We start from the raw sequence: 27,234 nt of genomic DNA on the forward strand, positions 1-27,234 counted from the left end.
GCACAGTACCACTTCTCCTGTCCTGTATACTGGGTGTAATCCTCAGTATCTGTATTATTCTGTATATATACACTGCACAGTACCACTTCTCCTGTCCTGTATACTTGGTGTAATCCTCAGTATCTGTATTATTCTGTATATATACACTGCACAGTACCACTTCTCCTGTCCTGTATACTGGGTGTAATCCTCAGTACCTGTATTATTCTGTATATATACACTGCACAGTACCACTTCTCCTGTCCTGTATACTTGGTGTAATCCTCAGTATCTGTATTATTCTGTATATATACACTGCACAGTACCACTTCTCCTGTCCTGTATACTGGGTGTAATCCTCAGTATCTGTATTATTCTGTATATATACACTGACTGCACAGTACCACTTCTCCTGTCCTGTATACTGGGTGTAATCCTCAGTATCTGTATTATTCTGTATATATACACTGCACAGTACCACTTCCCCTGTCCTGTATACTGGGTGTAATCCTCAGTATCTGTATTATTCTGTATATATATACTGCACAGTACCACTTCTCCTGTCCTGTATACTTGGTGTAATCCTCAGTATCTGTATTATTCTGTATATATACACTGCACAGTACCACTTCTCCTGTCCTGTATACTGGGTGTAATCCTCAGTATCTGTATTATTCTGTATACATACACTGCACAGTACCACTTCTCCTGTCCTGTATACTGGGTGTAATCCTCAGTATCTGTATTTTTCTGTATATATACACTGCATAGTACCACTTCTCCTGTCCTGTATACTGGGTGTAATCCTCAGTATCTGTATTATTCTGTATATATACACTGCACAGTACCACTTCTCCTGTCCTGTATACTGGGTGTAATCCTCAGTATCTGTATTATTCTGTATATATACACTGCACAGTACCACTCCTCCTCTCCTGTATACTGGGTGTAATCCTCAGTATCTGTATTATTCTGTATATATACACTGCACAGTACCACTTCTCCTGTCCTGTATACTTGGTGTAATCCTCAGTATCTGTATTATTCTGTATATATACACTGCACAGTACCGCTCCTCCTGTCCTGTATACTGGGTGTAATCCTCAGTATCTGTATTATTCTGTATACATACACTGCACAGTACCACTTCTCCTGTCCTGTATACTGGGTGTAATCCTCAGTATCTGTATTATTCTGTATATATACACTGCATAGTACCACTTCTCCTGTCCTGTATACTGGGTGTAATCCTCAGTATCTGTATTATTCTGTATATATACACTGCACAGTACCACTCCTCCTCTCCTGTATACTGGGTATAATCCTCAGTATCTGTATTATTCTGTATATATACACTGCACAGTACCACTTCTCCTGTCCTGTATACTGGGTGTAATCCTCAGTATCTGTATTATTCTGTATATAAACACTGCACAGTACCACTCCTCCTGTCCTGTATACTGGGTGTAATCCTCAGTATCTGTATTATTCTGTATATATACACTGCAAAGTACCACTCCTCCTGTCCTGTATACTGGGTGTAATCCTCAGTATCTGTATTATTCTGTATATATACACTGCACAGTACCACTTTTCCTGTCCTGTATACTGGGTGTAATCCTCAGTATCTGTATTATTCTGTATATATACACTGCACAGTACCACTTCTCCTGTCCTGTATACTGGGTGTAATCCTCAGTATCTGTATTATTCTGTATATATACACTGCACAGTACCACTTCTCCTGTCCTGTATACTGGGTGTAATCCTCAGTATCTGTATTATTCTGTATATATACACTGCACAGTACCACTTCTCCTGTCCTGTATACTTGGTGTAATCCTCAGTATCTGTATTATTCTGTATATATACACTGCACAGTACCACTTCTCCTGTCCTGTATACTGGGTGTAATCCTCAGTATCTGTATTATTCTGTATATATACACTGCACAGTACCACTTCTCCTATCCTGTATACTGGGTGTAATCCTCAGTACCTGTATTATTCTGTATATATACACTGCACAGTACCACTTCTCCTGTCCTGTATACTGGGTGTAATCCTCAGTGTCTGTATTATTCTGTATATATACACTGCACAGTACCACTCCTCCTGTCCTGTATACTGGGTGTAATCCTCAGTATCTGTATTATTCTGTATATATACACTGCACAGTACCACTTCTCCTGTCCTGTATACTGGGTGTAATCCTCAGTATCTGTATTATTCTGTATATATACACTGCACAGTACCACTTCTCCTGTCCTGTATACTGGGTGTAATCCTCAGTATCTGTATTATTCTGTATATATACACTGCACAGTACCACTTCTCCTGTCCTGTATACTGGGTGTAATCCTCAGTACCTGTATTATTCTGTATATATACACTGCACAGTACCACTTCTCCTGTCCTGTATACTGGGTGTAATCCTCAGTATCTGTATTATTCTGTATACATACACTGCACAGTACCACTCCTCCTGTCCTGTATACTGGGTGTAATCCTCAGTGTCTGTATTATCCTGTATATATACACTGCATAGTACCACTTCTCCTGTCCTGTATACTGGGTGTAATCCTCAGTATCTGTATTATTCTGTATATATACACTGCACGGTGCCGCTCCTCCTGTCCCGCTTGCTCCTATGGAGACCGTTGTCCTCTGCAGCTGGTGCCTTGTGTTCCAGTTTCGTTTCTTCCTTGCTGTGGAACACCCTCCCTCTTGAGGATCTATCCTCTCCGGAGTATCCGGCAGCGCAGTGTTTCCAGATACGGAGGCTGCAGCAGTCGACTCTCTATTGGGATCAGACATAAGGGTGCAGTTGTGATGTCGGACCCCACGGTCACCGCCTTCCTCACCAAGCTGCTTTGCTCACACGGGGGTCGCATTCCCAGGGATTCATTGTCGGGATTATTGCAACTTTCCTCTGAGCAGATTTCGCAAATATTGAAGGATGAACCCCAGAAGTTCTTGGTGGTTGGGGATCTTGTTCTGGCCCGAAGCCTCGTAAGAATCTGCCCCAAATATCTGAAGGATGAAACAGAGGAGGATTGCGACAGGCTGCACCTGTGCCGATACTACCTGCAGGACAAATGCAGGAGGTGAGTGACCGGGGAGTAATGTACAGGAGGGGAGGTGGGTGACCGGGGAGTAATGTACAGGGGGGGAGGTGGGTGACCGGGGAGTAATGTACAGGGGGGGAGGTGGGTGACCGGGGAGTAATGTACAGGGGGGGAGGTGGGTGACCGGGGAGTAATGTACAGGGGGGGAGGTGGGTGACCGGGGAGTAATGTACAGGGGGGGAGGTGGGTGACCGGGGAGTAATGTACAGGAGGGGAGGTGGGTGACCGGGGAGTAATGTACAGGAGGGGAGGTGGGTGACCGGGGAGTAATGTACAGGGGGGGAGGTGGGTGACCGGGGAGTAATGTACAGGAGGGGAGGTGGGTGACCGGGGAGTAATGTACAGGGGGGGAGGTGGGTGACCGGGGAGTAATGTACAGGGGGGGAGGTGGGTGACCGGGGAGTAATGTACAGGGGGGGAGGTGGGTGACCGGGGAGTAATGTACAGGGGGGAGGTGGGTGACCGGGGAGTAATGTACAGGGGGGACGTGGGTGACCGGGGAGTAATGTACAGGGGGGGAGGTGGGTGACCGGGGAGTAATGTACAGGGGGGGAGGTGGGTGACCGGGGAGTAATGTACAGGGGGAGGTGGGTGACCGGGGAGTAATGTACAGGAGGGGAGGTGGGTGACCGGGGAGTAATGTACAGGAGGGGAGGTGGGTGACCGGGGAGTAATGTACAGGAGGGGAGGTGGGTGACCGGGGAGTAATGTACAGGGGGGGAGGTGGGTGACCGGGGAGTAATGTACAGGGGGGGAGGTGGGTGACCGGGGAGTAATGTACAGGGGGAGGTGGGTGACCGGGGAGTAATGTACAGGGGGAGGTGGGTGACCGGGGAGTAATGTACAGGGGGGAGGTGGGTGACCGGGGAGTAATGTACAGGGGGGTGGGTATAGAGCATTTATTTTATTTCACTAAGCAAATTACTATTTTTTTGTCTTAAATACATTGTTAATTCGGGAACATTTTTAAAAATGAGTGTCTCACGATCTCATGTATGACAGAGTCTGATACAACCTCTCATTATGGTTCATATTTTTGTTCTGTTCCAGTCGACAGTGTAAATTCTCACATGATATTTTATCAAGTCACAACCAGTCCATCCTAAAGGCCCAAGAGGTCAGCGGACTGAACGAAGACGAGCTAAAGGTCCTCCTGTTCCAAAACGACAACCAAATGCTGCCGCAGGTGAGTGCCACACAGCAGAGAACACACAACTCTGCAAAATATGCTGCAGAATCGCTGCACATCTGCCCCGGACAATGCGTCACCTCAAAGAACAACGCGCACTGCTCAGATTCTACTGCCCCTATGTACAAGAATATCACTACTATAATACTGCCCCCTATGTACAAGAATATAACTACTATAATACTGCCCCCTATGTACAGGAATATAACTACTATAATACTGCCCCCTATGTACAAGAATATAACTACTATAATACTGCCCCTATGTACAAGAATATAACTACTATAATACTGCCCCCTATGTACAAGAATATAACTCCTATAATACTACCCCATATGTACAGGAATATAACTACTATAATACTGCCCCCTGTGTACAAGAATATAACTACTATAATACTGCCCCTATGTACAAGAATATAACTACTATAATACTGCCCCCTATGTACAAGAATATAACTACTATAATACTGCCCCCTATGTACAAGAATATAACTACTATAATACTGCCCCCTATGTACAAGAATATAACAACTATAATACTGCCCCTTTGTTCAAGAATATAACAACTATAATACTGCCCCTTTGTTCAAGTATATAACTACTATAATACTGCTCCTATATACAAGAATATGACTACTATAATACTGCCCCTATGTACAAGAATATAACTGCTATAATACTGCCCCTTATATACAAGAATATAACTACTATAATACTGCCCCTATATACAAGAATATAACTACTATAATACTGCTCCTATATACAAGAATATAACTACTATAATACTGTCCCTATGTACAAGAATATAACTGCTATAATACTGCCCCTATATACAAGAATATAACTACTATAATACTGCTCCTATATACAAGAATATAACTACTATAATACTGCCCCCTATGTACAAGAATATAACTGCTATAATACTGCCCCCTATGTACAAGAATATAACTACTATAATACCGCACCCTATATACAAGAATATAACTGCTATAATGCTGCCTTCTACATATAGCAATGTAAGTTTTCGTCCTCTCTCCGGCAGATTTGTGTGAAGTATCTCCATGACTCTTGTGATCTCGGTACGGATTGCTCACGACTTCACGTCTGCGGTTTCTTCACACGTGGAGAGTGTAATCGGCGGCAGTGTAAACGCTCCCACCACCTCCTGGAGTCCGGTTCCGCTCTGCTCCTCAGCCGCTGTCAGATTTCTGAGGCTTCGGTACAGAACTTTCAGATGCTTTGCGTGGTGAAGTACAATGAACGTCTCCAGTCACTGAGTGAAGCGGGAACAGCGAGTGAGGAGAAGGGAAACGCGGCAGCACGGAGGGGCAGAGGAAGAGGAAGACAGGGGAATAAAAACAAAGGCGACTCTCAGAACGAAACACGGAGCAAGAGCCGGGGACGACAAGGCGGGAGAGGACGAGGTGCAGGAGGTGCCGTCTTCTTATTTTGTGTAGACGCGTTGTTTATACTGGTGTTATAATTGGCGGTATGTTATATATATCTGATCCCTTTGGATCCCCGTCATTAATGTGGCTCCTGAATCCTCGCTCCTCCAGGTTGGAACACATTTGGTTTTGTTAGGGATCGATCATGAGTTTATAACGTTGCAATTCACTTTAGGTTCCAATTTTGGGGGAAGATCGAGGAGTCGGGCGATGTCGGAGCATGGAGGGCGGCATCATAGCTGCTCTGGAGATGATGATGATGAGGATGAACCCCACAAAACTGATCAGATATTAAAAGATTGGTTTAGTTCTCCTCCTGCCCGGTCAAATGAAAGCGGGGCTTCATTACTGCAGCCACCGGCCAGAACATCTGCCATTGTGCATCCATTGATGTCATTAAACCTACACCACCCACCACCAACTGGACCCACTATACCACCGCCTTCACCTTACGTGTCGTCTTCTCAGCCAGGTACGTCCCCTGTGGGGTCTCCACAAGTGTTTACTGCTGAGAGAAATCTGTAGAACTTCATAATGTCTTCATATGTCATCCACAGGATTCCCAGCCGGTCTCTTGGCTCCAACTTTTGTCTCAATTGTTCCTCAGCTAAAGCCAGTTATGTTACCAGTCACCATCACACTACCAGTTAATACTCCACCAAAACCGGTTAATCTTCCTACAAAAGGTCCATTAGTTGTGGAGTTCAATAAGCCAGTGTCCCCCTCAGTGGTGAAACCACCATTGCCACCAAAGCCAAGCAGAAGAGTTGATTCTCCTATGAAAGGTCCATCTGTTCCTCTGGAGAAACCAGTGAGCACTCCGATTACAAATCCGTATATCTCTCAACCAGATGATACCAAAAAACCATACCCTTACGTTGCTCCATCACCATATTATGGTGGCTCAGTTACTTCTGCAAAAGGTCATTTAGTTTTTTCCACCAATTCAGAAAGTCCTTCTACTGTTCCGACACCATCTAATGAAAGATTGGCTAATGCTCCTATGATACGTCCTTCTGTTCCTCTGGAGAAACCAGTGACCAATTCCATTACAACTCCATCCATCCCTCAACGGGTATCTACCATGAAACCAGTGACTACCCCAGTAGTAAGTCCTTTCATTGCCTCATCTCCTTCTAATCCCAGACTGGTAAACTCTCCTACAGAAGGTCCTCCTGTTCTTCATGTAAAACCGATCCAGGCCAGTGTCCGGTACCAGCCTGAGGCAGATCACAAGCCGATATCGAAGGCAGGTGTTCAAGAAGATTTAGCGATGTCTAAACCTACATATTCTGCTCCTCAGACGTCACCAAAGAGTGGTAAGTACATGGAGTGGGCAGGGTGGCGTCTCGGGAGCATAACTCGACCCATAAGGGTTTTCATTGAACCATCTTGAAATATTGTTTCTTTGGTTATGACATCAGTGACATGAGTCATGAAATACTGATGACATTGTCACGTGCATCAGTTTATGATGTTTTTTCGTCTTGTTCAGTGGAGCCCGACAAAGTCCCGGAGATCTGTCTCTCTCATCTTTGGAAATTCTGCAACTTAGGAGGTAAATGATCCCCAGGGAAGGGATAAGATTTATATCTAGATATTTTGGTGTGCAGGTAACGCGGGGTTCTCCTTTATTCCTAGGTCGTTGTCCAGACATGCATTACTATCTGCCATACCGCTGGCAGATTTACAAAGGAACTGATTGGGAAGATGTTCCCAAAATGGAGGATATTGAGAAATCTTACTGCGACCCAAAGGTTGACAGGTACGAGTCCTCAAGAACTGGCCATCAGAGAATATGTATCTACAGGATTCCCACATCAGACATGAAGTCCACTAAGGTTGGACTCCGTCTCGTTGTGGGTCCCCTTTCTTGATGCACAATCACCAGGGAACTTCTTCCCACTTTTCATCCTAAGGGTTCTTCTGATTGACTTTCTGACCATGAGATCTGGGGGCAACCGTGTTCGTCGTCTCTCCACCGTATCATCAGTCGTGAAGCCGACTGAATATGTTCTGACCACTGAGTGGCTGTGGTACTGGAGGGATGAATATGGCACCTGGACACAATATGGACAGTCGGTAAGTAGGCACATAATAATGGGCGATCCTCAGGGGTGGGGCTGTAGGAGGGGCAGAGCTTGAGTAGGCCCAAGAGGTCTCCTGATCCACAATAGAAGACTTAAATACAAATAACATGTGATCGATGGGGGCAGGGTCAGTGGTAGAGAGAAGAACTTCATGGAATTATATTTTTCACATTTTTTTCATCTCTTTAGAATGTGAAACAAGTGAGCTCCAACCTATTGTCATCAGACCTGGAGAACGTGTATCTCCCCGATCCAGTCGCTGTTGTTCCTTTCACCGCCGGCAATCAGATCTATGAGATCAACTTCCGAGGTATGGGTGCGACAAACAGCAGCGGTACGGATGTGCGGCTCGGGATGGGTTTCTTGGGTTTACGGTCACTTACTGTGGGTCCAGCCTTATCTGCTGGAGGTTTGCTCCAAGCATCAACTACCCCTATACTGATACGTGAGGATGAGAGAGAGACCGCGGGAAGAAATCCCACTTTAAGATGTCTGGTTCCCTTATAACAACTTTCTAATTTTTTCAGAAATGAAGCAGAAGAACATTAGATACAAGACGGAGAAAGACGTGCGAAGGAGACCGAAATTTCTGAGCTTTGACGATGTGAAAGTATTGAGAGGAAGGTAAAGTCATCCCAGGTGGACATCCTATACAATGCTATCCACGGGTCTTAAAGGCTTTTTTTTATTATTTCAGCACAAGATCGGCAGGTGCAAAATCCCCCCTAAAATTAGGAACGTCCACCCTGAATACAGACCTGTACCCCAAGACCTGGGACCCTGAGTCCATGCCGGATATCGGCTGTAAGGTAATGTGCGGAGCTCCTGTGAGGTGTGACTGGAGGACGTGGGACAGGAGGGGTCACTGCTCTTCTTCTATCCTCTGTAGAGAGTTCCTGTCTTGGAAACATACAGCGAGTTCTCGGAAATTGTCAGCAGCTTCTCCAAGACGGTCAGCGGGCACGAGGTAAAGAAGATGTGGCGTCTCCAGAACCCATCTCTGTGGCAGGTGTTCCAGTGGTACGTCCGCTCTCCACCCTCACATCTGGAGGGGGTTAATATGTACCTCAAGAAGAAACATGTAGATCATAAGAGGTGGTGCTGAACCACCTTACAGACAGAGGATGTCCCAGGAGGCAGGACCTTACAGACAGAGGATGTCTCTGGGGGCAGGACCTTACAGACAGAGGATGTCTCTGGGGGCAGGACCTTACAGACAGAGGATGTCTCTGGAGGCAGGACCTTACAGACAGAGGATGTCTCTGGAGGCAGGACCTTACAGACAGAGGATGTCCCTGGAGGCAGGACCTCACAGGCAGAGGATGTCCCAGGAGGCAGGACCTTACAGACAGAGGATGTCCCTGGAGGCAGGACCTTACAGGCAGAGGATGTCCCAGGAGGCAGGACCTTACAGACAGAGGATGTCTCTGGGGGCAGGACCTTACAGACAGAGGATGTCCCAGGAGGCAGGACCTTACAGACAGAGGATGTTCCTGGGGGCAGGACCTTACAGACAGAGGATGTCCCTGGAGGCAGGACCTTACAGGCAGAGGATGTCCCAGGAGGCAGGACCTTACAGACAGAGGATGTCTCTGGGGGCAGGACCTTACAGACAGAGGATGTCCCAGGAGGCAGGACCTTACAGACAGAGGATGTTCCTGGGGGCAGGACCTTACAGACAGAGGATGTCCCTGGGCGCAGGACAATACAGACAGAGGATGTCCCTGGAGGCAGGACATTACAGATAGAGGATTTTCCTGGAGGAGGAAGGACCTCACAGATAGAAGATGCCCCTGGAGGAGGAAGGACCTTACAGATAAAGGATGCCCCTGGAAGCAGGACTTAACATATAGAGAATGTCCATAGAGGCAGCACCTTACAGACAGTGGATGTCCCTGGGGGTAGAACCGTACAGATAGAGGATGCCCCTAGAGGCAGGACCTTACAGATAGAGGATGTCACTGGAAGCAGGACATTACAAAGAGAGGATGTCCCTGGAGGAGGCAGGACCTTACAGATAGAGGATGCCTCTGGAGGCAGGACCTTACAGATAGAGGATGGTCCTTGAGGCAGAACAGACAGAAGATGCCCCTAGAGACAAGACCTAAAGCGGGCTTTACACGCTACGATATCGTTAATGAATTATCGTCGGGGTCACGGTGTTTGTGACGCACATCCGGTGTCATTAACAATATTGCCGTGTGTGACACTTACCAGCGACCTTAAACGATCGCAAAAGCGGTCAAAATCATTTGCCGCGGAGAGGTCGTCCTGAAACCAAAAATCGTTTTCTGCTTATTAGCGATGTTGTTCGTCGTTCCTGCGGCAGCACACATCGCTATGTGTGACACCGCAGGAGCGAGGAACATCTCCTTACCTGCGGAAGGAAGGAAGTGGGCGGGATGTTACGTCTCGTTCATTCCGCCCCTCCGCTTCTATTAGACGGCTGCCGTGTGACGTCGCTGTGACGCCGCACGAACCACCCCCTTAGAAAGGAGGCAGTTTGCCGGCCAGAGTGACGTCGCAGGGCAGATAAGTGCATGTGACGGGGTTAAGCAAGGTTGTGCGGCACGGGCAGCGATTTGCCCGTGTCGCACAGCCGACGGGGGCGGGTACGATCGCTTACGATCTCGCTAGCGATATCGCAGCGTGTAAAGCCCGCTTTAGAGATAGAGGATGCCCCTGAATGAGGCAGGACGTTACAGATAGGGGATGGAGGAGGCAGGACCTTAAAGAAAGAGGATGTCCCCGGAGGCAGGACCTTACAGAGAGAGGATGCTCCTGTAGAAGGCAGGACTTACAGATAGGGGATGAAGGAGGCAGGACCTTACAGACAGAGGATGTCCCTGGAGGCAGAATCTTACAGACAGAGGATGTCCCTGGAGGCAGGATCTTACAGACAGAGGATGTCCCTGGAGGCAGGATCTTACAGACAGAGGATGTCCCTGGAGGCAGGACCTTACAGAGATAGGATGTCCCAGGAGGCAGGACCTTACAGACAGAGGATGTCCCTGGAGGCAGGATCTTACAGACAGAGGATGTCCCTGGAGGCAGGATCTTACAGACAGAGGATGTCCCAGGAGGCAGGATCTTACAGACAGAGGATGTCCCAGGAGGCAGGAGCTTACAGACAGAGGATGTCCCAGGAGGCAGGATCTTACAGACAGAGGATGTCCCTGGAGGCAGGACCTTACAGACAGAGGATGTCCCAGGAGGCAGGACCTTACAGAGAGAGGATACTCCTGTAGAAGGCAGGACTTAAGGGGGCTTTACACGCTACGATATCGTTAATGTTTTATCGTCAGGGTCACGTTGTTAGTGACGCACATCCGGCGTCATTAACAATATCGCAGCGTGTGACACTGACCAGCGACCTTAAGCGACCTCAAAAATGGTGAAAATCGTTCACCATGGAGAGGTCGTCCCAAAACCAAAAATCGGTAATAGTTGTTTATCGATGTTGTTCGTCGTTCCTGCGGCAGCATACATCGCTATGTGTGACCCTGCAGGAGCGAGGAACGTCTCCTTACCTGCCACCGCCGGCAATGCGGAAGGAAGGAGGTGGGCGGGATGTTACGACCCGCTCATCTCCGCTCCTCCGCTTTGATTGGCCGGCCGCTTAGTGACGTCGCAGTGACGTCGCTGTGATGCCGAACGTCCCTCCCCCTTGAGGGAGGGATTGTTCGCCACTCACAGCGACCCTGCCGACCATGTAAGTTTGTGTGACGCTACTGTAGCGATATCGTTCACTGCGGCAGTGATCACACGAAATTGCATGCACGACGGGGGCGGGTGCTTTTGCGTACGATATCGCTAGCAATTGCTAGCAATATCATAGCGTGTAAACCCCGCTTTACAGATAGGGGATGAAGGAGGCAGGACCTTACAGACAGAGGATGTCCCTGGAGGCAGGACCTTACAGACAGAGGATGCCCCTGGAGGCAGGACCTTACAGACAGAGGATGCCCCTGGAGGCAGGACCTTACAGACAGAGGATGTCCCTGGAGGCAGGACCTTACAGACAGAGGATGCCCCTGGAGGCAGGACCTTACATATAGAGCTCTTGCCAATGCTCTTGGCCTCATTTCTTCACTGGGTTGGGGTCCCAATTTTCTAGTGTTAGTTTTTGCTTTGAAGGCAAAAGGAACAGATGAAAAAAGTCAATCTGGGACGAGATGTGAAGGAAATCCGGTTGTTCCATGGCACGGACCACATGCACATCGATACCATCTGCAATCAGAATTTTGACTGGCGCATCTGTGGCACCCATGGCACCGTGTATGGACAAGGTAGGCCACAGATCCTAGGAGGGATGTTTGTTTTCTCCTGGGGAGTACGGATGACCCGGAGCGGCTTTGTAGCCAGTCACATGCCTCCTGAATGTATATATACTGTATATATATAGATCCCTTCTGTGGATTCATAGTATCGTAATGTCTCAGTACTCGGGAAGCTTTTCAGTTTAGTTTCTTTGTGCCGTGGTCTTACCTGGTGAGGTGGACTATCTAAGCTCCAGATAAGTGTCAGCAGCACGGACCGGAGGTGATGATACAGCAGAGCTGGAACTGCCGGACATCGCATGGATCAGTGAGGACCAGGATGGCGGGGTGTGACTGGTTAGCAAAGCTGGAAGCAATAGATGCAGCGGGAGCGCAGTCACATACAGGCAGAGACGTATATGTAGGATGGTATCAAGCAGTAGGACATAGTTTGTTGTGGGAAGACAGAAAAGACAGGGAGGATACAATGTATCTACGTGCTGTACTATCCTGAATACTCAGGCAACACATGGCTGCCTGCACCGGCCTTAAAAGGTCTTGGATGATGACATCATACATAGTTTCCAAGGTAGAAGAATAACCCAGCATGGACAGAAGGAGCCATAGGGAAAGGGAGCAAGGCCTGGTGCTGGAGCCGGGACCGGCGAGTAACGCTATGTTTGCAGTTGTGATATGAATCAGTAATGTAGAAGCTGTGGTTATCGACTTATACGAGTACTACTACAACTACTACTCCCAGCATGCCCTGACAGCCTCTGCTTTCCGTCATGTGTGATATTTTACTGACGTCATTGCTCAGGAGTTTCTTATAACCTGTCGTCGTTCTCCCCATAGGAAGCTACTTTGCCCGAGATGCCTCGTACTCCCATGACTACTCCCCACCGACGTCTGGTGGGACACGGGCCATGTTCATAGCTCGCGTACTGGTGGGAGACTACGTAACGGGAGACCCCCAAATGAAGCGCCCGCCGCTGAGACCCGGCAGCAGCACGCGGTACTATGACTCCTGTGTGGACAACGCCTTCAGCCCCTCCATCTTTGTGGTGTTTGAGAAGCATCAGATCTACCCGGAATATCTGCTGGAGTACGAAGAGCAGAAAAAAAAGTCTTGTGTCATCTGCTGAGGACCTAACGGAGAGCGAACCCCAATACAAGGAGGGGTGACCGCAATATGAAGAGCTGTGACCCCTAATACAAGGAGGGGTGACCCCAATATAAAGAGCTGTGACCCCAATACAAGGAGGAGTGACCCCAATATAAAGATCTGAGACTAGAGGACAAGTCATAAAGCAATTTCTGATCATGCAACCTTTAAAATAAAGGTTTACTGAACTGATTCCTGGTGAGGAGATGATTCCTACCAATGCTCTAACCCCGGGGCACAGCGGAGGGCGTCCTGACGGGGTTCTGAGCCCCGGGGGAGGATGAGTGAGGTCATCCCGCAGGCGTGGTGACATCATTTATTGGGATGTGCCCCATTATCTACATGGGGTGGTAGTGGGGGCCGGTGGGCACCGGGCGGTCCCTGGTTACCCTGCACTGACGCTTCCACTGGATGGAAGGTTTTCTGGACGATTTTCAGTCCTGCTCTCGTAGATCTGGACTCGGGTCCGTCTTGTGTGATTACAGCCCCCCGATCCCCTGGAGGTCAATGTCACCGGACAGGAAACAGGACGGGGGGCAAAACGCTGAATATGTCACTAAATCAGAGGATTATCTGTACAAATCCATAAAAATGCAAATCTTAAAGGGATTCTCCAGGGGTTACCCGAGGATACGACCTCTGAATCCCCTTAACCATGGTATCCCCATGACTGGAAGTGACAACATTGCAGGACCTCACCCTGTCTAATGGATTGGCTCGCCTAAGTTTTACTGAACCCCTGTAGCCAATTTTATCCCTTTTACACCTATAACTTTCTGTAAAGAGATCATTGCTGAGTAATTGTATCACTGTTATCAGATGTGAGAAATAAAGGGGAACGCCACCCAAAATAAATCATCCATATTACTTGTGTAGTGTCTTCAATGTGATCAGACACGAGGCCCCGCCCCTGGTGATGACATCACTGATATAATGACGTGATCAGACATGAGGCCCCGCCCCTGGTGATGACATCACTGATATAATGATGTGATTAGACATGAGGCCCCGCCCCTGGTGATGACATCACTGATATAATGATGTGATCAGACATGAGGCCCCGCCCCTGGTGATGACATCACTGATATTATGACATGATCAGACATGAGGCCACACCCCTTATATACAGCCCCGCCCTCTGGTCATGACATCACTGATATTATGACATGAACAGACATGAGACTACACCCCTTATATACAGCCCTGCCCCCTGGTGATGACATCACTGATATAATGACGTGATCAGACATGAGACCACACCCCTTATATACAACCCCGCCCCCTGGTGATGACATCACTGATATAATGACGTGATCAGACATGAGACCACACCCCTTATATACAACCCCGCCCCCTGGTGATGACATCACTGATATAATGACGTGATCAGACATGAGACCACACCCCTTATATACAGCCCCGCCCCCTGGTGATGACATCACTGATATAATGACGTGATCAGACATGAGACCACACCCCTTATATACAGCCCCGCCCCTGGTGATGACATCACTGATATAATGACGTGATCAGACATGAGACCACACCCCTTATATACAGCCCCGCCCCCTGGTGATGACATCACTGATATAATGACGTGTCAAACAAGACCACACTCCTCCTCTATCACTGCTGAGATCCCGCCTGTATACCTGTAGGGCTGGGAGCCTTTCTGCAGCACTTTCTGCAGCACTTTCTGCAGCACTTGACGGTGGTTCTGCATTGAATAAAGCTGCGGCTCAGTTCATGGATTTACGTCTTGCTGCTGCTGCTGAGCTTGATGAATATGAGAAAATAAAAGTTAAGGGTCTTATTTCCTTATTTCTGGAATCTTCCTCTGTTCCATGGACATGTGATTATAGAACAACATCAATATCTGTCCTCATCTGTTGGGGGACAATCGGAGGACCCCATACACACTGGATGGTCAGCTCAGTGAGTTTCACCAACTTTTACCTAATGTTTATAATGGCCTTAAAGGGAATGTGTCATGAAAAAATGATCAACCCTCCAGTGCCTCTATGGAAGCCAGCGGCTGCAGGGAGGATATAACTTCATTTCGCCCTTAGGCCACCAGACATGATTTCTACCCTGCTTAGCTGCAGGTCTATGTCTATGCGTTTCGGGAGGTGACTGGTTCACGTTGAAGATTGGTTCCAGAGTTTCTTTTCTTTCCAGGAGTTCTTTGCTTTCTCCTGTCAGTTAGAAAAGTGATTGTAGCCCACAAAACCTTTTGAGAGTTTATTTCTCAGTAGTGATGGGCACTGCTCAATACTCGATCGAGGATCCCGGTGCTCGGGCGCCATGCTCCAGACCCCGCCTCGCATGTTTCACGGCTGTTTATCAGCCACTAACCATGCTGAGATTGCCTGCCACATGATTGCCTCCCATGATAGATACTGGTATTACTGTGATTGGTTGGCTGCATCGCGTAATCAGGTCTATATAAGACACTTAACTCACTCTACCCCTGAAATAATGTAGGGATAGCTGCTGCAGGAGGGATAGGTTTGGATTACAGGCATATAAGCAGAAATTATAGCCATACATTCCTTACTGCTGCAACCTAAAATCAAAAATCTTTTGTCTCTTAGCTACATCTTTTCTATTTCCTATTAATATCTCTGTTTGCGGCATCCAGTGTAGGGATAGCTGCTGGAGGAGGGATAGGTTAGGATTACAATGATATAGGCAGGTATTATTGCCTTACAGTCCTTGCTGCTGCAACCTAAAACCAAAAATCCTTTGTCAGGGCTACATGTATTCTATTCCCTAATAATATCACTGTTTGCTGCAGTCAGTGTAGGGATAGCTGCTGGAGAAGGGATAGTAAGGGATTAGAGGCATACAGGCAAGGCATATTGCAAAAACGTTCTTCTAGTTATACTGCTGCAACCTAAAACCAAAAATCATTTTTAGGGCTAATTACTCTCCTTTCTTGAAGTCAAACCACTGTTATCTGCATTCACTGTAGGGCTAGCTGCTGGAGGAGATTTTACTTTTGGATTAGAGGCATATAGGCAGGAATTATAGCCTTAGGCTATGTGCGCACAGTGCATTTTTCGCGGTGTTTTTGCGCGTTTTTCGGGTGCGTTTTTGGCCTTAAAACTGCAGGACTTTGCTTCCCCAGCAAAGTCTATGAGTTTTCATTTTTGCTGTCCGCACACATCTGTTTTTTACCTGCGTTTTTGAGTTAAAAAAAAATGGACATGTCAGTTCTTTCCTGCATTTTTCTGCGTTTTCCGCCCATGCAATGCATTTGAAAAACGCAGCAAAACGCAGAGATCAAAAACGCAGCAAAACGCAGCCAAAAACGCACCAAATCGCGGCAAAAACGCATGCGTTTTTTTATGCGTTTTTTCGACGCAGGTGCGTTTTTGTGCATTTTTAGCGGCCAAAAACGCAGCGTCAAAAAGACGCAGTGTGCGAACCTAGCCTTACAGTCCTTGCTGCTGCACCGTAAAACTAAAAGTCTTTTAGTCAGAGGTACATCTATTTGATTCCCTATTGATACTGCTGTTACCTGCATTTAGTGTAGAGATAGATGCTGGAGGAGAGATAGCTTTGGATTAGAAGCATATAGGCCAGGATTAGATAGAGCCTTACAGATCTTGCTGCTGCAAACTAAAAAAAAAATTGTTTGTCAGGTCTACATCTATTCTATTCCCTTTTAATACAGCTGTTTGCTGCATTCAGTTTAGGGATAGCTGCTGGAGAAGGGATAGGTTTGGATTACAGCTGGCATATAGGCAGGGATTCTAGCCTTACAGTCCTTGCTGCTGCACCCTAAAACTGAAAGTCCCTTGTCAGGGTTACATCTATTCAATTCCCTATTAATACCATAAAATTTGCAGGCATATATAGTATCTACCTAATGAAATATGTGCAAGACTTGAGGTATGGGATGGGGAAGTGGACATGCTGCTGATGGTACACAGAGGCAGGGGTCGTGGACCACAACCAACACACACATCCACAAGACCTATGAGTCTCTCCTAATTTTTGGCAGCCCTTACACTTAGTGCATAGGCTTGACTAGTCAAGCAGTCCTACTCCTTAATAATGGTAAAAAAATTGTATTCTGAGGCCCTCCTCTACGTGTCTTCCAGGGGGTATTGCAATCCCTCTTTCTAATTTTTTTCAGCCCTTTTCTCTAAGTGCATAGTCTTTATGAGTGTAGCAGTTTCACTATCCATTATAACAGAATGTGTATGAGGCCTGGGAGGTATCAGAGTCCTTCCTCTGTGTAATACACGGTGTATCGGAGTCCCTCTTCTGTGTAATACAGGGTGTATCGGAGTCCCTCCTCTGTGTAATACAGGGTGTATCAGAGTCCCTCCTCTATGTAATACAGGGTGTATCGGAGTCCCTCCTCTATGTAATACAGGGTATATCAGAGTCCCTCCTCTGTGTAATACAGGGTGTATCGGAGTCCCTCCTCTGTGTAATACAGGGTGTATTAGAGTCCCTCCTCTATGTGTAATACAGGGTGTATTAGAGTCCCTCCTCTATGTTTAATACAGGGTGTATCTGAGTCCCTCCTCTGTGTAATACAGGGTGTATTGGAGTCCCTCCTCTGTGTAATACAGGATGTATTGGAGTCCCTCCTCTGTGTAATACAGGGTGTATCGGCGTCCCTCCTCTATGTTTAATACAGGGTTTATCTGAGTCCCTCCTCTATGTGTAATACAGGATGTATCAGAGTCCCTCCTCTATGTGTAATACAGGGTGTATCAGAGTCCCTCCTCTATGTGTAATACAGGGTGTATCAGAGTCCCTCCTCTATGTGTAATACAGGGTGTATCGGAGTCCCTCCTCTATGTGTAATACAGGGTGTATCGGAGTCCCTCCTCTATGCTTAATACAGGGTGTATCGGAGTCCCTCCTCTATGTGTAATACAGGGTGTATCGGAGTCCTTCCTCTGTGTTTAATACAAGGTGTATCAGAGTCCATCCTCTATGTTTAATACAGAGTGTATCGGAGTCCCTCTTTCTTCTAATTTTGGGCAGTTATTGCATTTTTCGCATAGGCTTTGTGAGTTTTAAAGTCCCTCATAAGTTACACAGGAGGTGTCTGACCGTGTCACACGCACCACAGGCCCAGAAAAGGGAGCAAATTGTAATTAAAATGACATTTACCGGTCACATCTACTGTAATCATAGGCGATGGGGAAAATAGAGTGAGCGATGGCCCAGCTATTAAGGTTATGTTCACAAGTCGCTTTTTTGCTGCGTTTTTTTGCAGTGTTTTTCTGTGATTCAGAGATGCGTCCAAGCGTCTTCCCCATAGTGTTCCCAGCAGTGACCCAGGAGTCAGAGATGTGTCCAGGCGTCTTCCCCAAAGTGTACCCAGCAGTGACATGGGATTCAGAGATGTGTCCAGGCGTCTTCCCCATAGTGTTCCCAACAGTGACCTGGGAGTCAGAGATGCGTCCAGGCGTCTTCCCTATAGTGTTCCCACCAATGACCTGGGAGTCAGAGATGGGTCCAGGCGTCTTCCCCATAGTGTTCCCAGCAGTGACCTGGGAGTCAGAGATGCGTCCAGATGTCTTCCCCATAGTGTTCCCAACAGTGACCTGGGAGTCAGAGATGCGTCCAGACGTCTTCCCCATAGTGTTCCCAACAGTGACTTGGGAGTCAGAGATGCGTCCAGGCGTCTTCCCCATAGTGTTCCCAGCAGTGACCTGGGAGTCAGAGATGCGTCCAGACGTCTTCCCCATAGTGTTCCCAACAGTGACCTGGGAGTCAGAGATGCGTCCAGGCGTCTTCCCCATAGTGTTCCCACCAATGACCTGGGAGTCAGAGATGGGTCCAGGCGTCTTCCCCATAGTGTACCCAGCAGTGACCTGGGAGTCAGAGATGCGTCCAGGCGTCTTCCCCATAGTGTTCCCAGCAGTGACCTGGGAGTCAGAGATGCGTCCAGGCGTCTTCCCCATAGTGTTCCCAGCAGTGACCTGGGAGTCAGAGATGTGTCCAGGCGTCTTCTCCATAGTGTTCCCAGCAGTGACCTGGGAGTCAGAGATGTGTCCAGGCATCTTCTCCATAGTGTTCCCAGCAGTGACCTGGGAGTCAGAGATGCGTCCAGGCGTCTTCCCCATAGTGTTCCCAGCAGTGACCTGGGAGTCAGAGATGCGTCCAGGCGTCTTCCCCATAGTGTTCCCAGCAGTGACCTGGGAGTCAGAGATGTGTCCAGGCGTCTTCCCCATAGTGTTCCCAGCAGTGACCTGGGAGTCAGAGATGTGTCCAGGCATCTTCTCCATAGTGTTCCCAGCAGTGACCTGGGAGTCAGAGATGTGTCCAGGTATCTTCTCCATAGTGTTCCCAGCAGTGACCTGGGAGTCAGAGATGCGTCCAGGCGTCTTCTCCATAGTGTTCCCAGCAGTGACCTGGGAATCAGAGATGCGTCCAGGCGTCTTCCCCATAGTGTTCCCAGCAGTGACCTGGGAGTCAGAGATGCGTCCAAGCGTCTTCCCCATAGTGTTCCCAGCAGTGACCTGGGAGTCAGAGATGCGTCCAAGCGTCTTCCCCATAGTGTTCCCAGCAGTGACCTGGGGGTCATAGATGTGTCCAGGCATCTTCCCCATAGTGTTCCCAGCAGTGACCTGAGAGTCAGAGATGCGTCGTCCAGGCGTCTTCCCCATAGTGTTCCCACCAATGACCTGGGAGTCAGAGATGTGTCCAGGCATCTTCTCCATAGTGTTCCCAGCAGTGACCTGAGTCAGAGATGTGTCCAGGCATCTTCCCCATAGTGGTCTCAGCAGTGAGCATTCGTCCAGGCGTCTTCCCCATAGTGTTCCCAGCAGTGACCTGGGAGTCAGAGATGCGTCCAGGCATCTTCTCCATAGTGGTCTCAGCAGTGAGCATTCGTCCAGGCGTCTTCCCCATAGTGTTCCCAGCAGTGACCTGGGAGTCAGAGATGCATCCAGGCATCTTCTCGATAGTGTTCCCGGCAGTGACCTGGGAGTCAAGAGATGCGTCCAGGCGTCTTCCCCATAGTGTTCCCAGCAGTGACCTGGGAGTCAGAGATGCGTCCAGGCGTCTTCTCCATAGTGTTCCCGGCAGTGACCTGGGAGTCAGAGATGCGTCCAGGCGTCTTCCCCATAGTGTTCCCAACAGCGACCTGGGAGTCAGAGATGGGTCCAGGCGTCTTCACCATAGTGTTCCCAGCAGCGACCTGGGAGTCAGAGATGTGTCCAGGTGTCTTCCCCATAGTGTTCCCAGGAGTGACCTGGGAGTCAGAGATGTATCCAGGCGTCTTCTCCATAGTGTTCCCAGCAGTGACCTGGGAGTTAGAGATGTGTCCAGGCGTCTTCCCCATAGTGTTCCCGGCAGTGACCTGGGAGTCAGAGATGTGTCCAGGCGTCTTCCCCGTAGTGTTCCCAGCATTTTTCTGGGAGTCAGAGATGCGTCCAGGCGTCTTCCCCATAGTGTTCCCAGCAGTGACCTAGGAGTCAGAGATGTGTCCAGGCGTCTTCCCCATAGTGTTCCCAGCAGTGATCTGGGAGTCAGAGATGTGTCCAGGCGTCTTCCCCATAGTGTTCCCAGCAGTGACCTGGGAGTCAAGAGATGCGTCCAGGCGTCTTCCCCATAGTGTTCCCAGCAGTGACCTAGGAGTCAGAGATGCGTCCAGGCGTCTTCCCCATAGTGTTCCCAGCAGTGACCTAGGAGTCAGAGATGTGTCCAGGCGTCTTCCCCATAGTGTTCCCAGCAGTGATCTGGGAGTCAGAGATGTGTCCAGGCGTCTTCCCCATAGTGTTCCCAGCAGTGACCTGGGAGTCAGAGATGCATCCAGGAGTCTTCCCCATAGTGTTCCCAGCAGCAACCTGGGAGTCAGAGATGCGTACAGGCGTGTTCCCCATAGTGTTCCAAGCAGTGACCTCGTAGTCAGAGATGTGTCCAGGCATCTTCCCCATAGTGTTCCCAGCAGTGACCTGGGAGTCAGGGATGTGTCCAAGCGTCTTCCCCGTAGTGTTCCCAGCAGTGACCTGGGAGTCAGAGATGTGTCCAGGCATCTTCCCCATAGTGTTCCCAGCGGAGACATGGGAGTCAGAAATGTGTCCAGGCGTCTTCCCCAGAATGTTCCCAGCGGTGACCTGGGAGTCAGAGATGCGTCCAGGCGTCTTCCCCATAGTGTTCCCAGCAGTGACCTGGGAGTCAGAGATGTGTCCAGGCATCTTCTCGATAGTGTTCCCGGCAGTGACCTGGGAGTCAAGAGATGCGTCCAGGCGTCTTCCCCATAGTGTTCTCAGCAGTGACCTGGGAGTCAGAGATGCGTCCAGGCGTCTTCCCCATAGTGTTCCCAGCAGTGACATGGGAGTCAAAGATGTGTCCAGGCATCTTCCCCATAGTGTTCCCAGCAGTGACCTGGGAGTCAAAGATGTGTCCAGGCGTCTTCCCCATAGTGTTCTCAGCAGTGACCTGGGAGTCAGAGATGTGTCCAGGCGTCTTCCCCATAGTGTTCTCAGCAGTGACCTGGGAGTCAAAGATGTGTCCAGGCGTCTTCCCCATAGTGTTCTCAGCAGTGACCTGGGAGTCAGAGATGCGTCCAGGCATCTTCCCCATAGTGTTCCCAGCAGTGACCTGGGAGTCAAAGATGTGTCCAGGCGTCTTCCCCATAGTGTTCTCAGCAGTGACCTGGGAGTCAGAGATGTGTCCAGGCGTCTTCCCCATAGTGTTCTCAGCAGTGACCTGGGAGTCAAAGATGTGTCCAGGCGTCTTCCCCATAGTGTTCTCAGCAGTGACCTGGGAGTCAGAGATGCGTCCAGGCATCTTCCCCATAGTGTTCCCAGCAGTGACCTGGGAGTCAAAGATGTGTCCAGGCGTCTTCCCCATAGTGTTCTCAGCAGTGACCTGGGAGTCAGAGATGTGTCCAGGCGTCTTCCCCATAGTGTTCTCAGCAGTGACCTGGGAGTCAAAGATGTGTCCAGGCGTCTTCCCCATAGTGTTCCCAGCAGTGACATGGGAGTCAAAGATGTGTCCAGGCGTCTTCCCCATAGTGTTCTCAGCAGTGACCTGGGAGTCAAAGATGTGTCCAGGCGTCTTCCCCATAGTGTTCTCAGCAGTGACCTGGGAGTCAGAGATGCGTCCAGGCATCTTCCCCATAGTGTTCCCAGCAGTGACCTGGGAGTCAAAGATGTGTCCAGGCGTCTTCCCCATAGTGTTCTCAGCAGTGACCTGGGAGTCAGAGATGTGTCCAGGCGTCTTCCCCATAGTGTTCTCAGCAGTGACCTGGGAGTCAAAGATGTGTCCAGGCGTCTTCCCCATAGTGTTCCCAACAGTGACCTGGGAGTCAGAGATGCGTCCAGGCGTCTTCCCCATAGTGTTCCCACCAATGACCTGGGAGTCAGAGATGGGTCCAGGCGTCTTCCCCATAGTGTACCCAGCAGTGACCTGGGAGTCAGAGATGCGTCCAGGCGTCTTCCCCATAGTGTTCCCAGCAGTGACCTGGGAGTCAGAGATGCGTCCAGGCGTCTTCCCCATAGTGTTCCCAGCAGTGACCTGGGAGTCAGAGATGTGTCCAGGCGTCTTCTCCATAGTGTTCCCAGCAGTGACCTGGGAGTCAGAGATGTGTCCAGGCATCTTCTCCATAGTGTTCCCAGCAGTGACCTGGGAGTCAGAGATGCGTCCAGGCGTCTTCCCCATAGTGTTCCCAGCAGTGACCTGGGAGTCAGAGATGCGTCCAGGCTTCTTCCCCATAGTGTTCCCAGCAGTGACCTGGGAGTCAGAGATGTGTCCAGGCGTCTTCCCCATAGTGTTCCCAGCAGTGACCTGGGAGTCAGAGATGTGTCCAGGCATCTTCTCCATAGTGTTCCCAGCAGTGACCTGGGAGTCAGAGATGTGTCCAGGTATCTTCTCCATAGTGTTCCCAGCAGTGACCTGGGAGTCAGAGATGCGTCCAGGCGTCTTCTCCATAGTGTTCCCAGCAGTGACCTGGGAATCAGAGATGCGTCCAGGCGTCTTCCCCATAGTGTTCCCAGCAGTGACCTGGGAGTCAGAGATGCGTCCAAGCGTCTTCCCCATAGTGTTCCCAGCAGTGACCTGGGAGTCAGAGATGCGTCCAAGCGTCTTCCCCATAGTGTTCCCAGCAGTGACCTGGGGGTCATAGATGTGTCCAGGCATCTTCCCCATAGTGTTCCCAGCAGTGACCTGAGAGTCAGAGATGCGTCGTCCAGGCGTCTTCCCCATAGTGTTCCCACCAATGACCTGGGAGTCAGAGATGTGTCCAGGCATCTTCTCCATAGTGTTCCCAGCAGTGACCTGAGTCAGAGATGTGTCCAGGCATCTTCCCCATAGTGGTCTCAGCAGTGAGCATTCGTCCAGGCGTCTTCCCCATAGTGTTCCCAGCAGTGACCTGGGAGTCAGAGATGCGTCCAGGCATCTTCTCCATAGTGGTCTCAGCAGTGAGCATTCGTCCAGGCGTCTTCCCCATAGTGTTCCCAGCAGTGACCTGGGAGTCAGAGATGCATCCAGGCATCTTCTCGATAGTGTTCCCGGCAGTGACCTGGGAGTCAAGAGATGCGTCCAGGCGTCTTCCCCATAGTGTTCCCAGCAGTGACCTGGGAGTCAGAGATGCGTCCAGGCGTCTTCTCCATAGTGTTCCCGGCAGTGACCTGGGAGTCAGAGATGCGTCCAGGCGTCTTCCCCATAGTGTTCCCAACAGCGACCTGGGAGTCAGAGATGGGTCCAGGCGTCTTCACCATAGTGTTCCCAGCAGCGACCTGGGAGTCAGAGATGTGTCCAGGTGTCTTCCCCATAGTGTTCCCAGGAGTGACCTGGGAGTCAGAGATGTATCCAGGCGTCTTCTCCATAGTGTTCCCAGCAGTGACCTGGGAGTTAGAGATGTGTCCAGGCGTCTTCCCCATAGTGTTCCCGGCAGTGACCTGGGAGTCAGAGATGTGTCCAGGCGTCTTCCCCGTAGTGTTCCCAGCATTTTTCTGGGAGTCAGAGATGCGTCCAGGCGTCTTCCCCATAGTGTTCCCAGCAGTGACCTAGGAGTCAGAGATGTGTCCAGGCGTCTTCCCCATAGTGTTCCCAGCAGTGATCTGGGAGTCAGAGATGTGTCCAGGCGTCTTCCCCATAGTGTTCCCAGCAGTGACCTGGGAGTCAAGAGATGCGTCCAGGCGTCTTCCCCATAGTGTTCCCAGCAGTGACCTAGGAGTCAGAGATGCGTCCAGGCGTCTTCCCCATAGTGTTCCCAGCAGTGACCTAGGAGTCAGAGATGTGTCCAGGCGTCTTCCCCATAGTGTTCCCAGCAGTGATCTGGGAGTCAGAGATGTGTCCAGGCGTCTTCCCCATAGTGTTCCCAGCAGTGACCTGGGAGTCAGAGATGCATCCAGGAGTCTTCCCCATAGTGTTCCCAGCAGCAACCTGGGAGTCAGAGATGCGTACAGGCGTGTTCCCCATAGTGTTCCAAGCAGTGACCTCGTAGTCAGAGATGTGTCCAGGCATCTTCCCCATAGTGTTCCCAGCAGTGACCTGGGAGTCAGGGATGTGTCCAAGCGTCTTCCCCGTAGTGTTCCCAGCAGTGACCTGGGAGTCAGAGATGTGTCCAGGCATCTTCCCCATAGTGTTCCCAGCGGAGACATGGGAGTCAGAAATGTGTCCAGGCGTCTTCCCCAGAATGTTCCCAGCGGTGACCTGGGAGTCAGAGATGCGTCCAGGCGTCTTCCCCATAGTGTTCCCAGCAGTGACCTGGGAGTCAGAGATGTGTCCAGGCATCTTCTCGATAGTGTTCCCGGCAGTGACCTGGGAGTCAAGAGATGCGTCCAGGCGTCTTCCCCATAGTGTTCTCAGCAGTGACCTGGGAGTCAGAGATGCGTCCAGGCGTCTTCCCCATAGTGTTCCCAGCAGTGACATGGGAGTCAAAGATGTGTCCAGGCATCTTCCCCATAGTGTTCCCAGCAGTGACCTGGGAGTCAAAGATGTGTCCAGGCGTCTTCCCCATAGTGTTCTCAGCAGTGACCTGGGAGTCAGAGATGTGTCCAGGCGTCTTCCCCATAGTGTTCTCAGCAGTGACCTGGGAGTCAAAGATGTGTCCAGGCGTCTTCCCCATAGTGTTCTCAGCAGTGACCTGGGAGTCAGAGATGCGTCCAGGCATCTTCCCCATAGTGTTCCCAGCAGTGACCTGGGAGTCAAAGATGTGTCCAGGCGTCTTCCCCATAGTGTTCTCAGCAGTGACCTGGGAGTCAGAGATGTGTCCAGGCGTCTTCCCCATAGTGTTCTCAGCAGTGACCTGGGAGTCAAAGATGTGTCCAGGCGTCTTCCCCATAGTGTTCTCAGCAGTGACCTGGGAGTCAGAGATGCGTCCAGGCATCTTCCCCATAGTGTTCCCAGCAGTGACCTGGGAGTCAAAGATGTGTCCAGGCGTCTTCCCCATAGTGTTCTCAGCAGTGACCTGGGAGTCAGAGATGTGTCCAGGCGTCTTCCCCATAGTGTTCTCAGCAGTGACCTGGGAGTCAAAGATGTGTCCAGGCGTCTTCCCCATAGTGTTCCCAGCAGTGACATGGGAGTCAAAGATGTGTCCAGGCGTCTTCCCCATAGTGTTCCCAGCAGTGACATGGGAGTCAAAGATGTGCCTAGTCATCTTCCCCATATTGTTCCCAGCAGTGACCTGGGAGTCAGAGATGCGTCCAGGCGTCTTCCCCATAGTGTTCCCAGCATTTTTCTGGGAGTCAGAGATGCGTCCAGGCGTCTTCCCCATAGTGTTCCCAGCAGTGATCTGGGAGTCAGAGATGTGTCCAGGTGTCTTCCCCATAGTGTTCCCAGCAGTGATCTGGGAGTCAGAGATGCGTCCAGGCGTCTTCCCCATAGTGTTCCCAGCAGTGATCTGGGAGTCAGAGATGTGTCCAGGTGTCTTCCCCATAGTGTTCCCAGCAGTGATCTGGGAGTCAGAGATGTGTCCAGGTGTGGCGCCCCTGACCTGGTCAGGCACCACTGAGTACTGCACCCATGCTGGGGACAGTACAAAACAGGTAATCCAGAAGGCTGACCGAGGTGTGACTACACAGGCGCATAGTGATCAGGTCTCACACATTTACCTTTGGGAGGACCCCTGGGGATCCCAGGAGGGGGCGAAGCCTCCATCTCCACTCAAGGGGTGTGGTAGAGAGCCTGGTTGCTAGGTGACGTAGGCAAGAACAGGAGAGGAGGGAACAGTGAGCCAGACAGTTGAGTGGTGAAGTTCAGGGAGAGCAGAAGCAGACCCTGTAGCTCTACACAATTCTGACAACGTACGCGCAGTGACTACCGACGGGGGAGAACGGTCACCTGGGAGTGCTGCCCGAAATCCACCCACGGCTAAAGAGAGAGCAACGGAGTGGAAAGTAAGGAGACTGTCAGGGAGTTACCAGGCCCAAACGGGTAGCAGGTCCCAGTGCAGGGATAGATCCACCTTTCCTTGCCAAACCTGCATGAGGGGGCACTTCACACCCCCAAGACAACACCAGATCTGGCGTCACGAACAGGATAAGGACTAGACCTGTTCAGACAGGTGACCATGTGCCTGGGCGGTCCGCTTGGAAAATTGGAAGCGCCGCCATATTGCCACCATGAAAAGCGCGCTGAAAAACAACAGCAGCCCGCGCTGGAAGAAGTTACCACCCACGAAGAGGTGTGGCTACCCAGAGATCCCCTGCAGAGTCCTGGCCTCGCAAGTGATGGGAGCGGAGGCGTTCAGAGACGTCGGGAAAGAAAGGGAGCCAGAAGCCTGCTACTAGAAGAAGGAGACGCAGAGGAAATGGCGTCTGAACGCAGAGACCCAGAGCCAGGCTCCGCTGCCTGGTGGTATCGGGAACTTGCCCAGTTTTGCGACCAACTGGAGGCCAGGGTCGTATGGCAGATCAGCGAGGGACGCACGGAGCTTCTGGAGATGGCTGCAGCGGTTCAGGCCTATGAGAGGGGAACCGCACGACGAGTGCCAGACCGAGCGGCGACGACTCAGACCCCGATGATGTTACCGATGGGTGAGTCCTGT

General features: G+C 50.1%; 1 protein-coding gene across 1 annotated transcript; it reads left to right on the forward strand.

The window, feature by feature from the left end:
• Positions 1-2,810: 2,810 nt before the first annotated feature.
• On the forward strand, positions 2,811-14,103 carry LOC142302473 (zinc finger CCCH-type antiviral protein 1-like). Its single transcript, XM_075343541.1, has 14 exons — positions 2,811-3,085; positions 4,157-4,292; positions 5,343-5,733; positions 5,924-6,220; positions 6,306-7,067; positions 7,244-7,306; positions 7,390-7,513; positions 7,668-7,830; positions 8,028-8,148; positions 8,366-8,462; positions 8,536-8,647; positions 8,728-8,858; positions 11,976-12,127; positions 12,953-14,103. Exons 1-14 carry the CDS (start codon positions 2,811-2,813, stop codon positions 13,240-13,242), a joined length of 3,114 nt encoding a protein of 1,037 aa, XP_075199656.1. The 3' UTR covers positions 13,243-14,103.
• Positions 14,104-27,234: the final 13,131 nt, after the last annotated feature.

Source organism: Anomaloglossus baeobatrachus, chromosome 4, assembly GCF_048569485.1.
Source record: "Anomaloglossus baeobatrachus isolate aAnoBae1 chromosome 4, aAnoBae1.hap1, whole genome shotgun sequence".
In the NCBI taxonomy this organism is placed as follows: domain Eukaryota; kingdom Metazoa; phylum Chordata; class Amphibia; order Anura; family Aromobatidae; genus Anomaloglossus; species Anomaloglossus baeobatrachus.